Source organism: Cervus canadensis, chromosome 2 (assembly GCF_019320065.1).
Source record: "Cervus canadensis isolate Bull #8, Minnesota chromosome 2, ASM1932006v1, whole genome shotgun sequence".
NCBI lineage: Eukaryota > Metazoa > Chordata > Mammalia > Artiodactyla > Cervidae > Cervus > Cervus canadensis.
Genome location: NC_057387.1, coordinates 55,057,268 through 55,071,768, shown reverse-complemented (window position 1 = coordinate 55,071,768; position 14,501 = coordinate 55,057,268). Strand labels below are relative to the sequence as shown.

General features: G+C 37.5%; 1 protein-coding gene across 8 annotated transcripts in view; it reads right to left on the bottom strand.

The window, feature by feature from the left end:
• Positions 1–14,501, bottom strand: part of COL24A1 (collagen type XXIV alpha 1 chain) — a 371,899-nt gene that overhangs the window by 57,158 nt on the left and 300,240 nt on the right. For all 8 annotated transcript variants that reach the window (XM_043460779.1, XM_043460785.1, XM_043460778.1 and 5 more), the window contains 2 exons: positions 12,601–12,654; positions 11,353–11,460 (listed from right to left, as the gene is read on the bottom strand). In XM_043460779.1, the coding sequence (XP_043316714.1) occupies positions 11,353–11,460; positions 12,601–12,654 (162 nt within the window). The remainder of the gene's footprint in view (positions 1–11,352; positions 11,461–12,600; positions 12,655–14,501) is intronic.

Here is a 14,501-nt window from a genome sequence, read left to right as displayed (position 1 = left end):
GCCTCCTTCAGCATTTGCTTTTTTAGTGATGGGCACTACAATGCATTGAGTTAGAAACTTGAACAAGTTAGAAATTTAGAAGTTATCCTTGACATCTCCCTTCCTCCTGCACCTTCCATAATCAAGCATTGAAGTCACATTAAAGCTATGTCTTAAATACTGCCTAAATCCATCTACTTCTTTCCATTTCCGCTTCATCAGTCTAGTACAAACCATGCATATATATATATAGCCTGGAATATTGCAGTAAATAGTCTTCTTTTTAGTCTTCTGCATCTACTCCTGCCCCTTCCCATCCATTTTCCACACTGGAGCCAGAATAATATTCCTCCTACATTTACTACTCAATGGGATCCCACTGTTTAGATAATGCTCAGTATCCCTGATAATTCTTTCATTAGTCACCATGATGCTGCTCTTGCTTACCTCAACAGCACCAAACTGTATCATTCTTCACTTTGCTCACTAAACGTTAGCCACAACTGACCTTCTTCCTCTTCTTCTTCAATCACACTGTTCTTCCTAGCATTGTATATGCTATTGTTTCTACCTAGAATATTTCTTTTTTGCTTTCTCCACTCACCATTATGATTCCTAGTTTACTCCTACTTATAGTTGGAGTTCAATGTCATCTCTCTCTCTCCCCCTATATCTTCACATAAAACCACTTTACTGAGGTATAGTTAACATAAATTTCAAAATCTAGAACATGATAAATTGACACAAAGAATACATCTGTGAAAAAGTACATTAAAAAGAAGGTATATCTACCACTCCCAAAATGTTCCCCTCTCCCTCTGTAAGTCCTCCTCACACACACTTTCCTCTCCAGGAAAACAATGACTTACTTTCTGTCTCTACAGATTAGTTTACAGTGTCTAGAATTTTATATAGGTGGCAGTATACAGTATGTCCTCTTTGCTGTACCTTTTTCCCCACTCAGAATCATTATTTTGAGATATATTCATATTGCAGTATGTATCAATTGCTCATTCTTTTTACTGCAGAATAATATTTCATTATACATATGTACCACAATTTGTTTAGCCATTTACCTTTTGATGGACACATGGATTGTTTCCAATTTGGGGCTATTACAAAGAAAACTACAACAAATATTCATGTGCAAGTTTTTGTGTGGACATATGCTTTTATTTCTCTAGGCCAGTTCAGAATGGCTGGTTCATAAGTCAGGTGTACTTTTAAAGTTTTAAGATAATGCCAGTGTATTGGATAGTTGACATGTTAATAGTATTGAGTCCTCTGATTCATGAATATAGTGTATACATCATTTATTTGAGTCTTCTTTAATTTCTGTAAGCAATGTGATATAGTTTTCAGTATCAACTTGCATATTTTAGGGGGGTTAGATTTTAACACTATAGTAAATATTGCTTTTTAAATGTCAATTTCTGATTGTTCGGAATACAATATATAGGAATACATTTCATTTTTGCATATTGATATTGCACCCTGCAGCCTTGCTAAATTAATATTTGGGTTTTTTTGTAGATTCCGAAGGATTTTCTATATAGATGATCATGTTATCTGTGAATAAAGACAGTTTTATTTCTTTCAGTCCAATCTGGTGGCTTTTCCTTTTTCTTTTACTGACTAGAACCACTGACAGTGCTGAATGTCTCATGTAAATGTAAGAGAATAATAAACATATCTGTTGGCATATGAGGCCTCAGGTTTGTCTCACAAACACCTACACAAAAAATACTTCTTGGAGGAAGTATTCAAATAATAATAGAAACAAATTCAGAAGATTCTATGAGAAATACTGAAAGTAATAGTGACTAAATAGTTGCATTTACTACTCTGTTAAAAAAGAAACAAAGGATATAGAGAAGTAAATGCATGAGGATTAAGTCAAAATTCAACCTTATATTAAAAACCAATGAAGAAAAAAAAAACCGATGAAGGGAAAGGATGGTTTATTAGAAACAAAAGGGCATGCGAGCAAATAAAAGTATTTGTTTTGTTAGAGGGAAGACACAATTAGTGACATATTAAACAAATAACTAGAGTTAAATAAATACATATTTGGTTCTTAAATTCAGGGCAACTGCCACCAGAACACCAGCTGAAAGAGAATAGATAACTTTTAAACCAGCAGAAGAGAATTCAATCAATACAATGAAAATCAGAAAATAAGAAAAAAAGAAACAAACAACCCAGAAGATAGTACAGGGCAAGGAAACTAAAGAATAAAGATGGCAAAATATTCTTAATGGAGGAATTTTAGATGCATTCTCTCTAAGACTAATAGTAGGATGTAATAGGATTTCTGCTATTATTAGCAGTGGTAAGATGTCTACTATTACTGCTACATTTGCAAATAGTAGTGGAAGTCCCTATCAGCCTGTGTTGAAAGAAAAAAAAAAAATTGAGTTTAAGGGTTAAAGTTGCCAATGTTTGAAAATATTACCACCTAAAACCCCAATAGGATCACAATAGCAAGTTATCAGAAATAAAAAATCCAATTGTATAGAAGATAATGTAAATCAGTAAAGGAAAGACACATCCATCTGAATGCAGAGTTTCCAGAGTAGCAAGGAGAGTTAAGAAAGCCTTCTAAAGTGATCAATGCAAAGAGACAGAGGAAAACAATAGAATGGGAAAGACTAGAGATCTCTTCAAGAAAATTAGAGATACCAAGGGAACAGTTCACACAAAGATGGGCACAATAAAGGACAGAAATGGTATGCACCTAACAGAAGCAGAAAAAATTAAAAAGAGGTGGCAAGAACACATAGAAGAACTATATTAAAAAGATCTTAATGACCTAGATAACCATGATGGTATGATCATTCACTCTGCTAGAGCCAGACATTCTGGAGTGGGAAGTCAAGTGGGCCTTAGGAAGCATCACTATGAACAAAGCTCGTGGAAATGATGGAATTCCAGCTGAGCTATTTCAAATCCTAAAATGATGATGCTGTGAAAGTGCTGTAGTCAATATGCCAGCAAATTTGGAACACTCAGCAGTGGCCACAGGACTGGAAAATGTCAGTTTTCATTCCAATCACCAAGAAAAAGGCAATGCCAAAGAATATTCAAACTACTGCACAATTGCACTAATCTCACACACTAGCAAGGTAATGCTCAAAATTCTCCAAGTTAGGCTTCAACAATATATGAACTGAAACTTGCAGGTGTTCAAGCTGGATTTAGAAAAGGCAGAGGAACCAGAGATCAAATTGCCAATATCTGTTGGATCATAGAAAAAGCAAGAGAGTTCCAGAAAAACATCTGCTTCATTGCCTATGCCAAAGGCTTTGACTGTGTGGATCACAACAAACTGTGGAAAATTCTGAAAGAGATGAGAATACCGGACCATCTTACTGGCCTCCTGAGAAACCTGTATGCAGGTCAAGAAGCAACAGTTAGAACCGGACATGGAACAAAAGACAAGTTCCAAATAGGGAAAGGAGTATATTGGGATACAAGTTATACAAGGCTGAATATTGTCATCTTGCTTATTTAACTTTTATGCAGAGTACATTATATGAAATGCCAGGCTAGATGAAGCACAAGTTGGAATCAAGATTACCGGAAGAAATATCAATAACCTCAGATATGTATATGACACCACCCTTATGGCAGAAAGCCAAGAGGAAGTAAAGAGTCTCTTGATGAAAGTGAAAGAGGAGAGTGAAAAAGCTGCCTTAAAACTCAACATTCAAAAAATGAAGATCATGGCATCCAGTCCCATCACTTCATGGCAAACAGATGGGGAAACAATGGAAACAGTGACAGACTTTATTTTCTTGGGCTTCAAAATCACTACAGATGGTGAGTGCAGCCATGAAATTAAAAGACACTTGCTCCTTGGAAGAAAAGCTATGACAAACCTAGACAGCATATTAAAAAGCAGAAACATTACTTTACTGACAAAGGTCCATCTAGTCAAAGCTATGGTTTTTCCAGTAGTCATGGATGGATGTGAGAGTTAGTTTATAAAGAAAGCTGAGAGCAGAAGAATTGATGCTTTTGAACTGTGGTGCTGGAGAAGACTCTTGAGAATCGCTTGGACTGCAAGGAGATCCAACTAGTCCATCCTAAAGGAAATTAGTCCTGAATATTCATTGGAAGGACTGATACTGAAGCTGAAACTCCAATACTTTGGCCACCTGGTGTGAAGAACTATCTCATTTGGAAAGACCCTGATGCTGGAAAAGATTGAGGGCAGGAGGAGAAGGGGATGACAGAGGATGAGGTGGTCAGATGGCATCACCGACTCAATGGACATGAGTTTGAGTGAGCTCTGGGAGTTGGTGATGGACAGGGAAGCCTGGCGTGCTGCAGTCTATGGGGTTGCAAAGAGTCGGACATGACTGAGAGACTGAACTTAAATGAACTTAGAGCTAAATAAGGGCACTGGGTGGAGAAAGAGTAGAACTCTATGACAAGGGACGGGGATATCTGACCAGACATGGGCAAGACCAACAAACATGGGCAAGACCAAGAACTGTGAACCTCCAATCCCCCTTAGTCTTCCTTGCCTGTGGAGATAGCGACCATGCTCAAGCATCTGGAAGCACCATTAACAGACTGAAGGATTGGCAATTTGAAGCCTTGACTCAGCTGCGGCCTAGTCAATGAGGTTGAAGTGCTATAACTTCCCTAGCATACTGCATAGGAAGGGTCCAAAGGCTCAGGAAGATAGAAATGTGGAGATAAATTTATCATGTACGATCTGATCAATCACCCTCTAACAATGGCTCCTGAAAGGGATCAAAGGACACTCTTTACCAAGGTGTTAAGAAATTTCAGTATAAGTTTCCCTTATTTAAATAGGCGGCTTCCCTGGTAGCTCAGAGGGTAAAGTGTCTGACCTCAATGTGGGAGACCTTGGTTTGATCCCTCGGTTGGGAAGATCCCGTAGAGAAGGAAATGGCAACCCACTCCAGTCTTCTTGCCTGGAGAATCCCATGGACGGAGGAGCCTGGTAGGCTACAGACCACGGGGTCGCAAAGAGTCAGACACGACTGAGCGACTTCACTTCACTTTACTTCACTGGACTCTCAGTGGTAGAGTCTAGGTGACAGGGCTTAACTATCAGAGAAAAGGTAGAAGCAGTTATTACAATAAGCCACAGGATGGAGCAGAACCAGATGGTCCGACCACAGAGATCTGTGGTGATTGTTAGTTGATCAAAGAGCCACAGAAATTAAACATGCAATATGCTAGTATATTGATATATAGGTAGGTCTGCATAATCCTGATTTAAGTCACTTTACTTGGGATTCAGGACCTCTCACTAAGTTCCCAGTCTCAAGCCAGTTCCTAGACCAGAACCTTTTGACTGAAGGGTGTTGGTCCTTTAATGGACCAGAACCTGGTGGTCCGGAGTCAACGACGAGAAAGTGAAAGAAGGAAAGAGGCTAATATTCCCTGGGTTACACAGCTGGCTTTTGCATTCCAGGGAATCAGCCAGAAATAGAGAGATAAAGAGAAAGAGAGGAAGAGAAAGAAAGAAAGACACAGGGGCCAAATCTCTGATGGAGCAAAGGTGTTTTAATCAACATGGTGCGGGCATGTATACTGTCTTAAAAGGTAGTTATTCTCAGCAAAGATAAAGATTAAAATTCCAGACTTACAAAACACAAGGCGATCCCTATTAAAGAGAGATGAGGGTACTCATCACCATAATGAGAAACTAACAAAGGAAATGCCTGGATAAGGGCCAGAGGATTCCTGACAGAAAGGGAGGCAGGTTCTCTTTGAGGAAGAACCTGCAATGCAGTCATAGGTGTACACAGTGACTCTTGCCCTAAGCCATCTTCAGAGGGACTTGTGTTCATTTACCAGGTGACTAAACACTGGAAAAAGGGAAAGTCTCAACATTTTGGGGGATGTTAGATATTGGATTTGAACTGATAATAAACCCTGGAAACCCAAAATATCATCAGGGCACTCTGGTCAGAGTGGAAAGTTTATGAAGGCTAAGTGATAAACAGTGATAAATGCAGTTTGGGCCTGATATCTTCTCCAAGTAGTTTCAGCAGGGTTACGTGCCCAGTTGTCATTTTTGTATTTTTTTTGTATTTTTTTTCCTCCAATCTCAGAGAATAGTGAAAATTCCTAACTCATAAAGTAAAGGCTACTGTAGTAGAAAGGTAAGAGACACATGGAAGCCCTTGCTTCCCACCCCTTCCTATCTCTTCCTACCCCTTTCCCCATAGTAGTATACCTAAGGTAACAGCACATCCATGCAGAAAACTGTGCACATTAACCACCACGTCCCTGTGGAAAATTGTAAATACTATTGCCAAAAGATGCAGGAGCAGTGATTCTACCATATTTCGCATCCATTTTACTCAACTGTTTGATGCAAATACCAGATAACTCCAACACTTAAACTTACAAAATTAATTGTGTGTTGATGTCAGTCACTGCTGCAGTTTCTGATATGGTGTCTTTACTAAACAGGATAGACATTAGCAACAGCAGTTACTGGCCTAGTGAAATACTTCTTACCAATGTTTCTATCTGTAAAGATAATCAGAAGCAGTTTGCTTGCTTTCACAAGGCAGAGAGAGCTGTATCCCTTCAATGCCTTATCTCAGTGCTCTGTCAGCTCAGTTTCCTCTAACAAAACAGACCAGAGGGATATCTTAACAGTCTTGATAGCTCACAAAACATCTTGCAAGTCCATTAAACTGAGGACACTGTGCAACCTGGACTGAATAAGTGCCCTTAAAGACATGCCAGCAAAGTGAAAGTTGCTCAGTCACGTCTGACTCTTTGCAACCCCATGGACTATACAGTCCATGGAATTCTCTAGGCCAGAATACTGGAGTGGGAAGCCTTTCCCTTCTCCAGGGGACCTTTCCAACCCAGGGATTGAACCCAGGTTTCCCACGTTGCAGGTGGATTATTTACCAGCTGAGCCACAATGGAAGCCCAAAGATATGCCAGAGGATAGAATTAAAAAGTTCACGATATTTGGTAGATCGAAGAAGTTCCTAGGTTTGGGGATATATCAGGATATCCTCTCTAAGAGACAAGTACTTTGCGTTGCTCAAAACAATAAAAGAGGCATGATGCTTGGTGAACCTCTCTAGACTTTACAGTCAATCTATACCACCTTTGGGTCTGCTGCTACAACCCATTTACTCACTTTATTGTGGTAAAATATATATAACATATATTTACCATTTTGACCAGTTTTAGATATATAGTTCAGAGGCAATCAGTACATTCACACTGGTGTGTAACCATCACCATCATCCATCCACAGAAACTTTTATGTTCCCAAAATGAAACTCTGTACCCATTAAACAGTAACTTCTCCATTTCCTTCTCCTCCCAGTCCTTCCATTCTACTTTCTATGAATTTGATCACTTTAGGTACCTTATATAAATGGAATCATATAATATCTTTACGTTTGTGTCTGGCTTAGGATAATGTCTTCGAGGTTTATCCATGTTGTAGCATGTGTCAGAATTTCCTTCCTTTTTAAGACAATAATATTCCACTGTATTAATATGTGTATAACACATTTATCTATTTCACTGTTGACACTAATGTGGGGTTGTTTCCATCAATTGATGACTATGAACAGTGCTATTATGAACACTGGGAAATTTTCTGTCCAAGTTTCTGCTTTCAGTTCTTTGGGGTATACACCCAGGAGAGGAACTGTTGCATCATACGGTAATCCGATGTTTAATTTTTCAGGACCTGCCATATTGTTTTTCACAGTCGCTACATCATTTTACATTCCTATTAGCAGTGCACAAGGGTTCCAATTTCTTTACAAACTTACCAACAATTTTCTTATTTTATAATTTTCTTTCCTTTTTTGGGGGGGTGGTTAATAGCTATCTTAGTGGTAGTAATTTGTTGTTGTTCTTGTTTATTTGCTAAGTCATGTCTGAGTCTTTGAGATCCCATGGACTGTAGCCCACCAGGCTCCTCCGTCCATGGGATTTCCTAAGCAGGAATCCTGGAGTGGGTTGCCATTTCCTTCTCCAGGGGATCTTCCCAACCCAGAAATCAAACTCAAGTCTCCTGCATTAGCAGGCGGTTTCGTTACTGCTGAGCCACCAGGGAAGCCAAGTGGTGTCTAATAGTGGTTTTGATATGCATTTTCCCTAATGATTAGTGGTGCTGAGCACCTTTCCTTGTGATTATAGGTCATTTGTGTATCTTATTTGAAGAAATATCCATTCAAGCCCTTTGCCAACTTGCTAGCTTTTGTGGGCCCTGAGGAAAAGACTGCAGCAGATTCAAGATGCCATGTAAGATACCTTGCTATTTGAATGTATGACTGAGTAGATCCAATAATATGAGAAGGGTCTGTAGCTGACAGAGATGATATATGCACTCTTTGGTAATCCCAATAAGAGAATCAGAGCTCATACTCATAAGGTTTTGTAGGTAAGTCATGCCTTCTTTGCCAAATGTAATCTCCCATTTGGAAAGCAGTTCTGGACTGTGTCTGGGTGAAGCTGAATTATCAAATAACTATGTGTCCTGAGGGAGAAGGCGATGGCACCCCACTCCAATACTCTTGCCTGGAAAATCCCATGGATGGAGGAGCCTGGTGGGCTGCAGTCCATGGAGTCGCTACAAGTCAGAAACGACTAAGAGACTTCAGTTTCACTTTTCACTTTCATGCACTGGAGAAGGAAATGGCAACCCACTCCAGTACTCTTGCCTGGAGAATGCCACGGATGGGGGAGCCTGGTGAGCTGCCATCTATGGGGTTGCACAGAGTCAGACATGACTGAAACGACTTAGCAGCAGCAGCATGTCTCCTGAACTGCTCATTATGATAGTGATATCTGATCCACTGAATCATAAAACTGGCTGTGTACAGCAGCATTCACGTCTAAATAGAAATAGTATTGGGCCCTAGTAGGTCCAAAAATCACAAATGAAATATGCAATCATGCAATCGAGACGTCCATGATGCTTGTTCTACTGCTTTACTACTGCTCCTTCCACTTTCCTAGAGAATTCTTTTAACCAGTTAGTAAGGGAGAAGAAAGCTCCAGCCTGTTTTATAGGTAAATCTACACTGAATTTCACCATCATTTACAAGTGGATTGCTGCTGCATTGAACTGTGAAAGATATTACTGAAAGAAACTCTTCCCAGTGGGCAGAGCTTGGGCAAACCTATATATGTGGGCAATCCATATAGCCATGTTTGTTGTTTGTAACCAAAGAAGCCCTGTTGATATGCTCTAGAGTTCTAACTGGGTTTTGCAATAGCCCTGAGTGTGGCCTCACCGTCTGGCTTTAAGTCCTCTTCATTCTGATCTATCCTATATTGAGCCAGTGACTTGGTTTCATGCCTTAGCCTTCACCCACACTGTCAATAAAACCAGTGTGCCAGATTCTAGAATATTACTTAGAATTAAAATGAAATCACTATCTTATTTGCATTGATTGTTTTCTGTATTAGCTTTCTCTCAGTCATTATATTACTGTCTTTGAAGTATTATCCTACTGAAGAAGGATGTAATTAGAAAATGTCTGTTATCATTCTGGAAACTAGTAGCAGGTAATAGTCATGTGCCATATTGCTGTTTTTATGCAAGAGAAAATGGTTCATATTTTTGTAAGTCCAAATCAATGTATTCATTCCATTTCCCAATTTTCAATCCTTTCCAGGGGGACCTGCAGGTGTCACATATTGCCAGAAAGAAGTTTTCACAATGAAGTATAAAGTGACCTGATATAAGAAGTAATGGATGACTTTGACCTGTCACTAGTGTCTGATAAATATCTTATATGCTGAATATCTGAAATTCCTATTAAACACATATACATAGGGTACTGATCTGTATTATCCATATCTGGAATAAGTATCTGGGTTAGTGGTATTTTAGTCGAAAACAAATGAATTCCTCTTCCTGTAATTAAATTAATCTATTTGTTATTATTAGTATTTACAACTCAGTTATTAGCCTTATAGACTACTGGGCACATCCACATACGTACCACCTCCATGATTAAACTTGTGTTCACAGCAAAATATATAACATATTTTGAAATGTGGTTTTCCTTGTTTCAACCCTCAAAATCTTATTCAAAGCAATAAAATAAGATTCATTATAACATTTTCAGGTAAAACTTAAACAGAGACTCAGACCAACTCTTAAGCTTTTGATATTGTATTTTTTAAAATCCACAACCTCATTTTAAGACTATTACATGGTAAGCCTAGAATGTAGCATCTAAATGAAGGCCCAGGGCATGAGCTCCCTTTAAGACTGAGATCTCAAATCAAAGTCCTCTTTTAACCACACTGATGTTAATGGTAGAAGTTTATGAAGTACATATTTTAATTAAAAACATCAGCTTGACTTTCAAAGTTTTCTAGGCCTTAACCTGATGCTCTGATGTTCAGATATACTGTCTCCAAAACAAACAGAAACCAAGCTAAGCCTCCTTAAAAATATTCACCTTTCCAAATAGAATCTGGCTAGATATTTATTTCTTAAATAATTAAATTGGCTGGTCATAATTCAATAGATTTTTTTTAAACAAATGAGATAATTCATTATAGTGAAAGAAGAATATTAATTTGGGTTTGGTTTTGGTATAATCCCATGGTTCATATGAATAAACAACTAGGACTGATTTATTTAAGAAAAGAAAAACAGATTAATATACAACCATATCCAAATAGTAGAAAAGTAAAAGGATAAATTTTACTGGATTACTGAAATATGCGATTAATTATTCTCGTATTTCAAGTGGAAACAGAACATGGGATAACAATAAATATCCAGATTATAATGACCTTAGGAAGGAAAAAGGGAAAATGGATAAATGAAGACAAAAATATCATTTTAAGTTTCTGATCAAATAAATAAGATAGAAATTTGCATAAAAATAAGAATCTATATCATTGCTCATTGCATCACCAATGGATGAACACAGAGAAAATATTGACATAATTCTTATAAAATAGTGTGGCTATAAAAGTAAAGGGAAAATGATTTTGGCAGAGCTTACCTTGAGTCATTGCTAAGCCTGAAATGTTCCAAAGGTGGCTTAAGACATTTGATGAATTCAAAACAGTCAGCTTGTGTAGCCTTTAAAATATTACTTCTTTATGGTTCCTATTTACCAGCTTTTATATGTACTAAGAATGATATAAATTATTAATAATATGGGTTATTATATATAAAATATACAACAGAATGTACTCATTGACATTCCCTGAAAATCATAAACACAATTCCAAAATAATTATTATAGTAATGATTGGCTTAATCTGAGCGAATCTCAAAGCTAAGAAAGACAGCCAAAATATCTATGATCCTGTAAAGAGACACTTATGCGTAAGAAATAAAGTGTAAAAAACATTCAATCTACTCACAGGAAGTCCGTGTTTTCCTGGTAGCCCAATTTTTCCAGGGTTTCCTGAAATGCCTTCTGCTCCATGGTATCCTTGCATGCCTTTTGGCCCAGGTAGTCCTGGAAGTCCCTTGATAATTAAAAATTACTTGGATTATAGAGAGATGCTATACAGATATTTAAATGACAAATACTTTTATACTTATTAAGATAGGGGGTTACATTTTTAATACTCTGTCCCAGGACAAATTTTCCTATTTCCTGGATTCCTTAATAATTTACTATTTGTATACAACAGATTAGTCAACTGTCCTCTAAACAAAATGCCAAGCTAATCAGCAATTTACTTGGTAACATTTCTGCTTTAGTGTATTTTCTTAGTATTTCTCATTGTGCCAGCCCATGGTTTATCCAGCTATGGAGAAAAGATCAGCCCTGTGCACCTGTCTGCATAGAATACAGGCTGACATTCATCATCTCTAAAACTTCATACTGTATTATTTCCCCAAGAAATAAATTAAGGCTCTTTAATTGCCACTTTGAATTAGATAAATATACGACTGAATAAAGGTCTGAACATTTTGTTTCTATTCTTGAGGAACAAGATTTAATCTACAGGGATCTCTGATCTCAATGTGCTTATAATTTATATTCACTTCTTTACTTTTCTTGAACTAACACAGGCCACTCAAATCAGGCCCTTGGCTAGGGGAGACCAGCAGAAAGCCTTTGCTAATAAGCTAGTCAACACATACTTGCCTGGCCAAAGAGGAAATGAATGGCTAAGGTAAAATTAAACTTTGTTTTATGATGAAAGGATTTGAAGTTTTTTTTCTTTTTTTCCTAAGACTTTCTGTTCTGTTTCCCAGGGAAATGAGAGGTCAAGTTCTCTCACTAAAATCCAGGTCATGTCCTTTTAATCATGCTTGGAAATCTCTGACCTTTGTCACCATTTATTTAGTCATGACTCCAAGTTCCCTGTTTTTCAGTAGCTCATCATCGACAGTAGTAGCATGAATTCACAGACAGGTCTCCATACACCGGAAAATAACATCCTTCAACTGCAGTGACTTCTATTTCAACACCAAGCTTGGTTTTGAGCTAATGGTCATATTTTGTTCCCTCTGTGTTCCAGCACGGGTTTAAACATTTTTTAAAGACAATGTAATTTATCCAACACTTCTCATAATTGGCTCCAAACTATTCTGCTCGCTAAAGTTGCCAATTCTATTTAGAAAAATAATGAAGATGAAGACAGCTTGTTACTTACAGGAATCCCAGGTTTCCCAGGAGGACCAGGAGCTCCTCTTTTCCCTTTAGGACCCTAAAGATGTGAAGCACTGTTGTCAATTGATTGCAATAAACAGATGGCACAGAAAAGAACTCGAATACCTGGATGCTACAAGCAAGTCCTTATACTCATCATTGGGATTGTTATTTAACTTTCCTGGGAGTCACTTTTTCATCTGTAAATGAGAGAATTTGACCAGATAATGGATGAATTTCCACCTGGCCTCCAAAAGGAGCTATCCTTATGGCTCAGGATGGTAAAGAATCTGCCTGCAATGCAGGAGACCCGGGTTGGGTCCCTGGGTCAGGAATATCCCCTGGAGAAGGAAATGGCAACCCACTCCAGTATTCTTGCTTGGAGAATTCCATGGAAAGAGGAGCCTGGTGGTCCATGGTCTCGCAGAGTCAGACACGACTGAGCAATTAACTTTCAAAGATTTATAGTTCTAAAAAGAAGCTGATTATTTAAACAAAAGTCCCCACTTGCAGGCAAGGCCTCTGTCTCCCTATTGAAATTGGTTAAGTACCTATTTAATTAATTCAGTGAGCATTCACTGGGGCTTCCCCAGTGGCTCAGCGGTAAAGGACGCACTGCAACGCAGGAGATGCAGGCTCTATCCCTGGGCTGGGAAGATCTCTGGAGAAGGAAATGCAACCCACTTCAGTATTCTTGCTTGGAAAATCCCATGGACAGAGGAGACTGGTGGACTACAGTGGATGGTGTTACAAAATAGTCAGACATGACTTTGCTATTTAGTGACAAAATAACAGCAACAAACATTCATTGACTATGAGGTACCAGGGACTCTGTTATGTGTGGGAGATGCAAAATTAAAGCTCCTGTTCCCAAGGCACTTAAAGTAGAGTGAGGGATATGAATCAATAACTTAAAATGTTCTATCTGGAAGTACAGAGAAGAACATACTTGTGAATCAAAGAAAAGATATTTATTTCTCACAGAGCTGCTTGGTTTTCCATGTGTGAGATGTTTTAAATTATAATTGATTCCGCTGTAATGGTCTGCCAGGATAGTTAGAAATTTGCCCTTGCAAATCATGCCATTATTCTCATGCTATCCTAAAATTATCTTAAGAAGAAAAATGTGGAAAAGAGTGACCTAGTTCACAAATTAAAAAAAAAGCATATTGCCATTACCAGACATATTTTTCAGAAGTCAGAAGTTCTCAGAAACAAGATAATTTCACCAAAATGGGATGTTAAGTTATTAAAATCTGAAGATAGTTGTGCTAAAAAGTCAATTTGACAATAATAACAAGATAAAAAATTTCAAAAGATGCTACATAGTCTGAAAATGAGCTTAAATGTTTTAAGAAGAGATAGTGTATATAGTAACAGAGAATAAGGGCATTTTCTGTAAGAAATAAAAATCCCATTTTGTTAGAATTTGATGAAAGGGAACTATATTAATCAAGGGTTATACCTCCAAGTTCAAAAGCTATTTTTCTTGCTTCAAAAAGTCATTAATATAAATTCCTCCTAAAGGTAAGAAAATGGGATAGTTGGTGAACTGGGTTTACTTGAAGTAAATACAATTTCTGAAACATATGATCTTATAATAAAACACAATGAAGAAATGAAATAGGCAAATAAATACTATTTTAAATATTGAAAACAATTTTGTTTTTGGTTGTTTTGAATAGCACAAAATAAGTATATGAATTGTGATAATATTAAAATATGTTAACTGGTGTGCTTTTTTTCTTCACCGTATTTCTTTTTATAAAGTGAAAGATCTGTTCTAGACTTTTGATTTTTAAAATAAACTTTTTTAGCTTATGAATTTCAAAATAGTCCTCTGAATCTCATGGTGGGGTAATAGTTTGAAAAGAATGTATTTCCTTAACACAAAAATGCAACCCA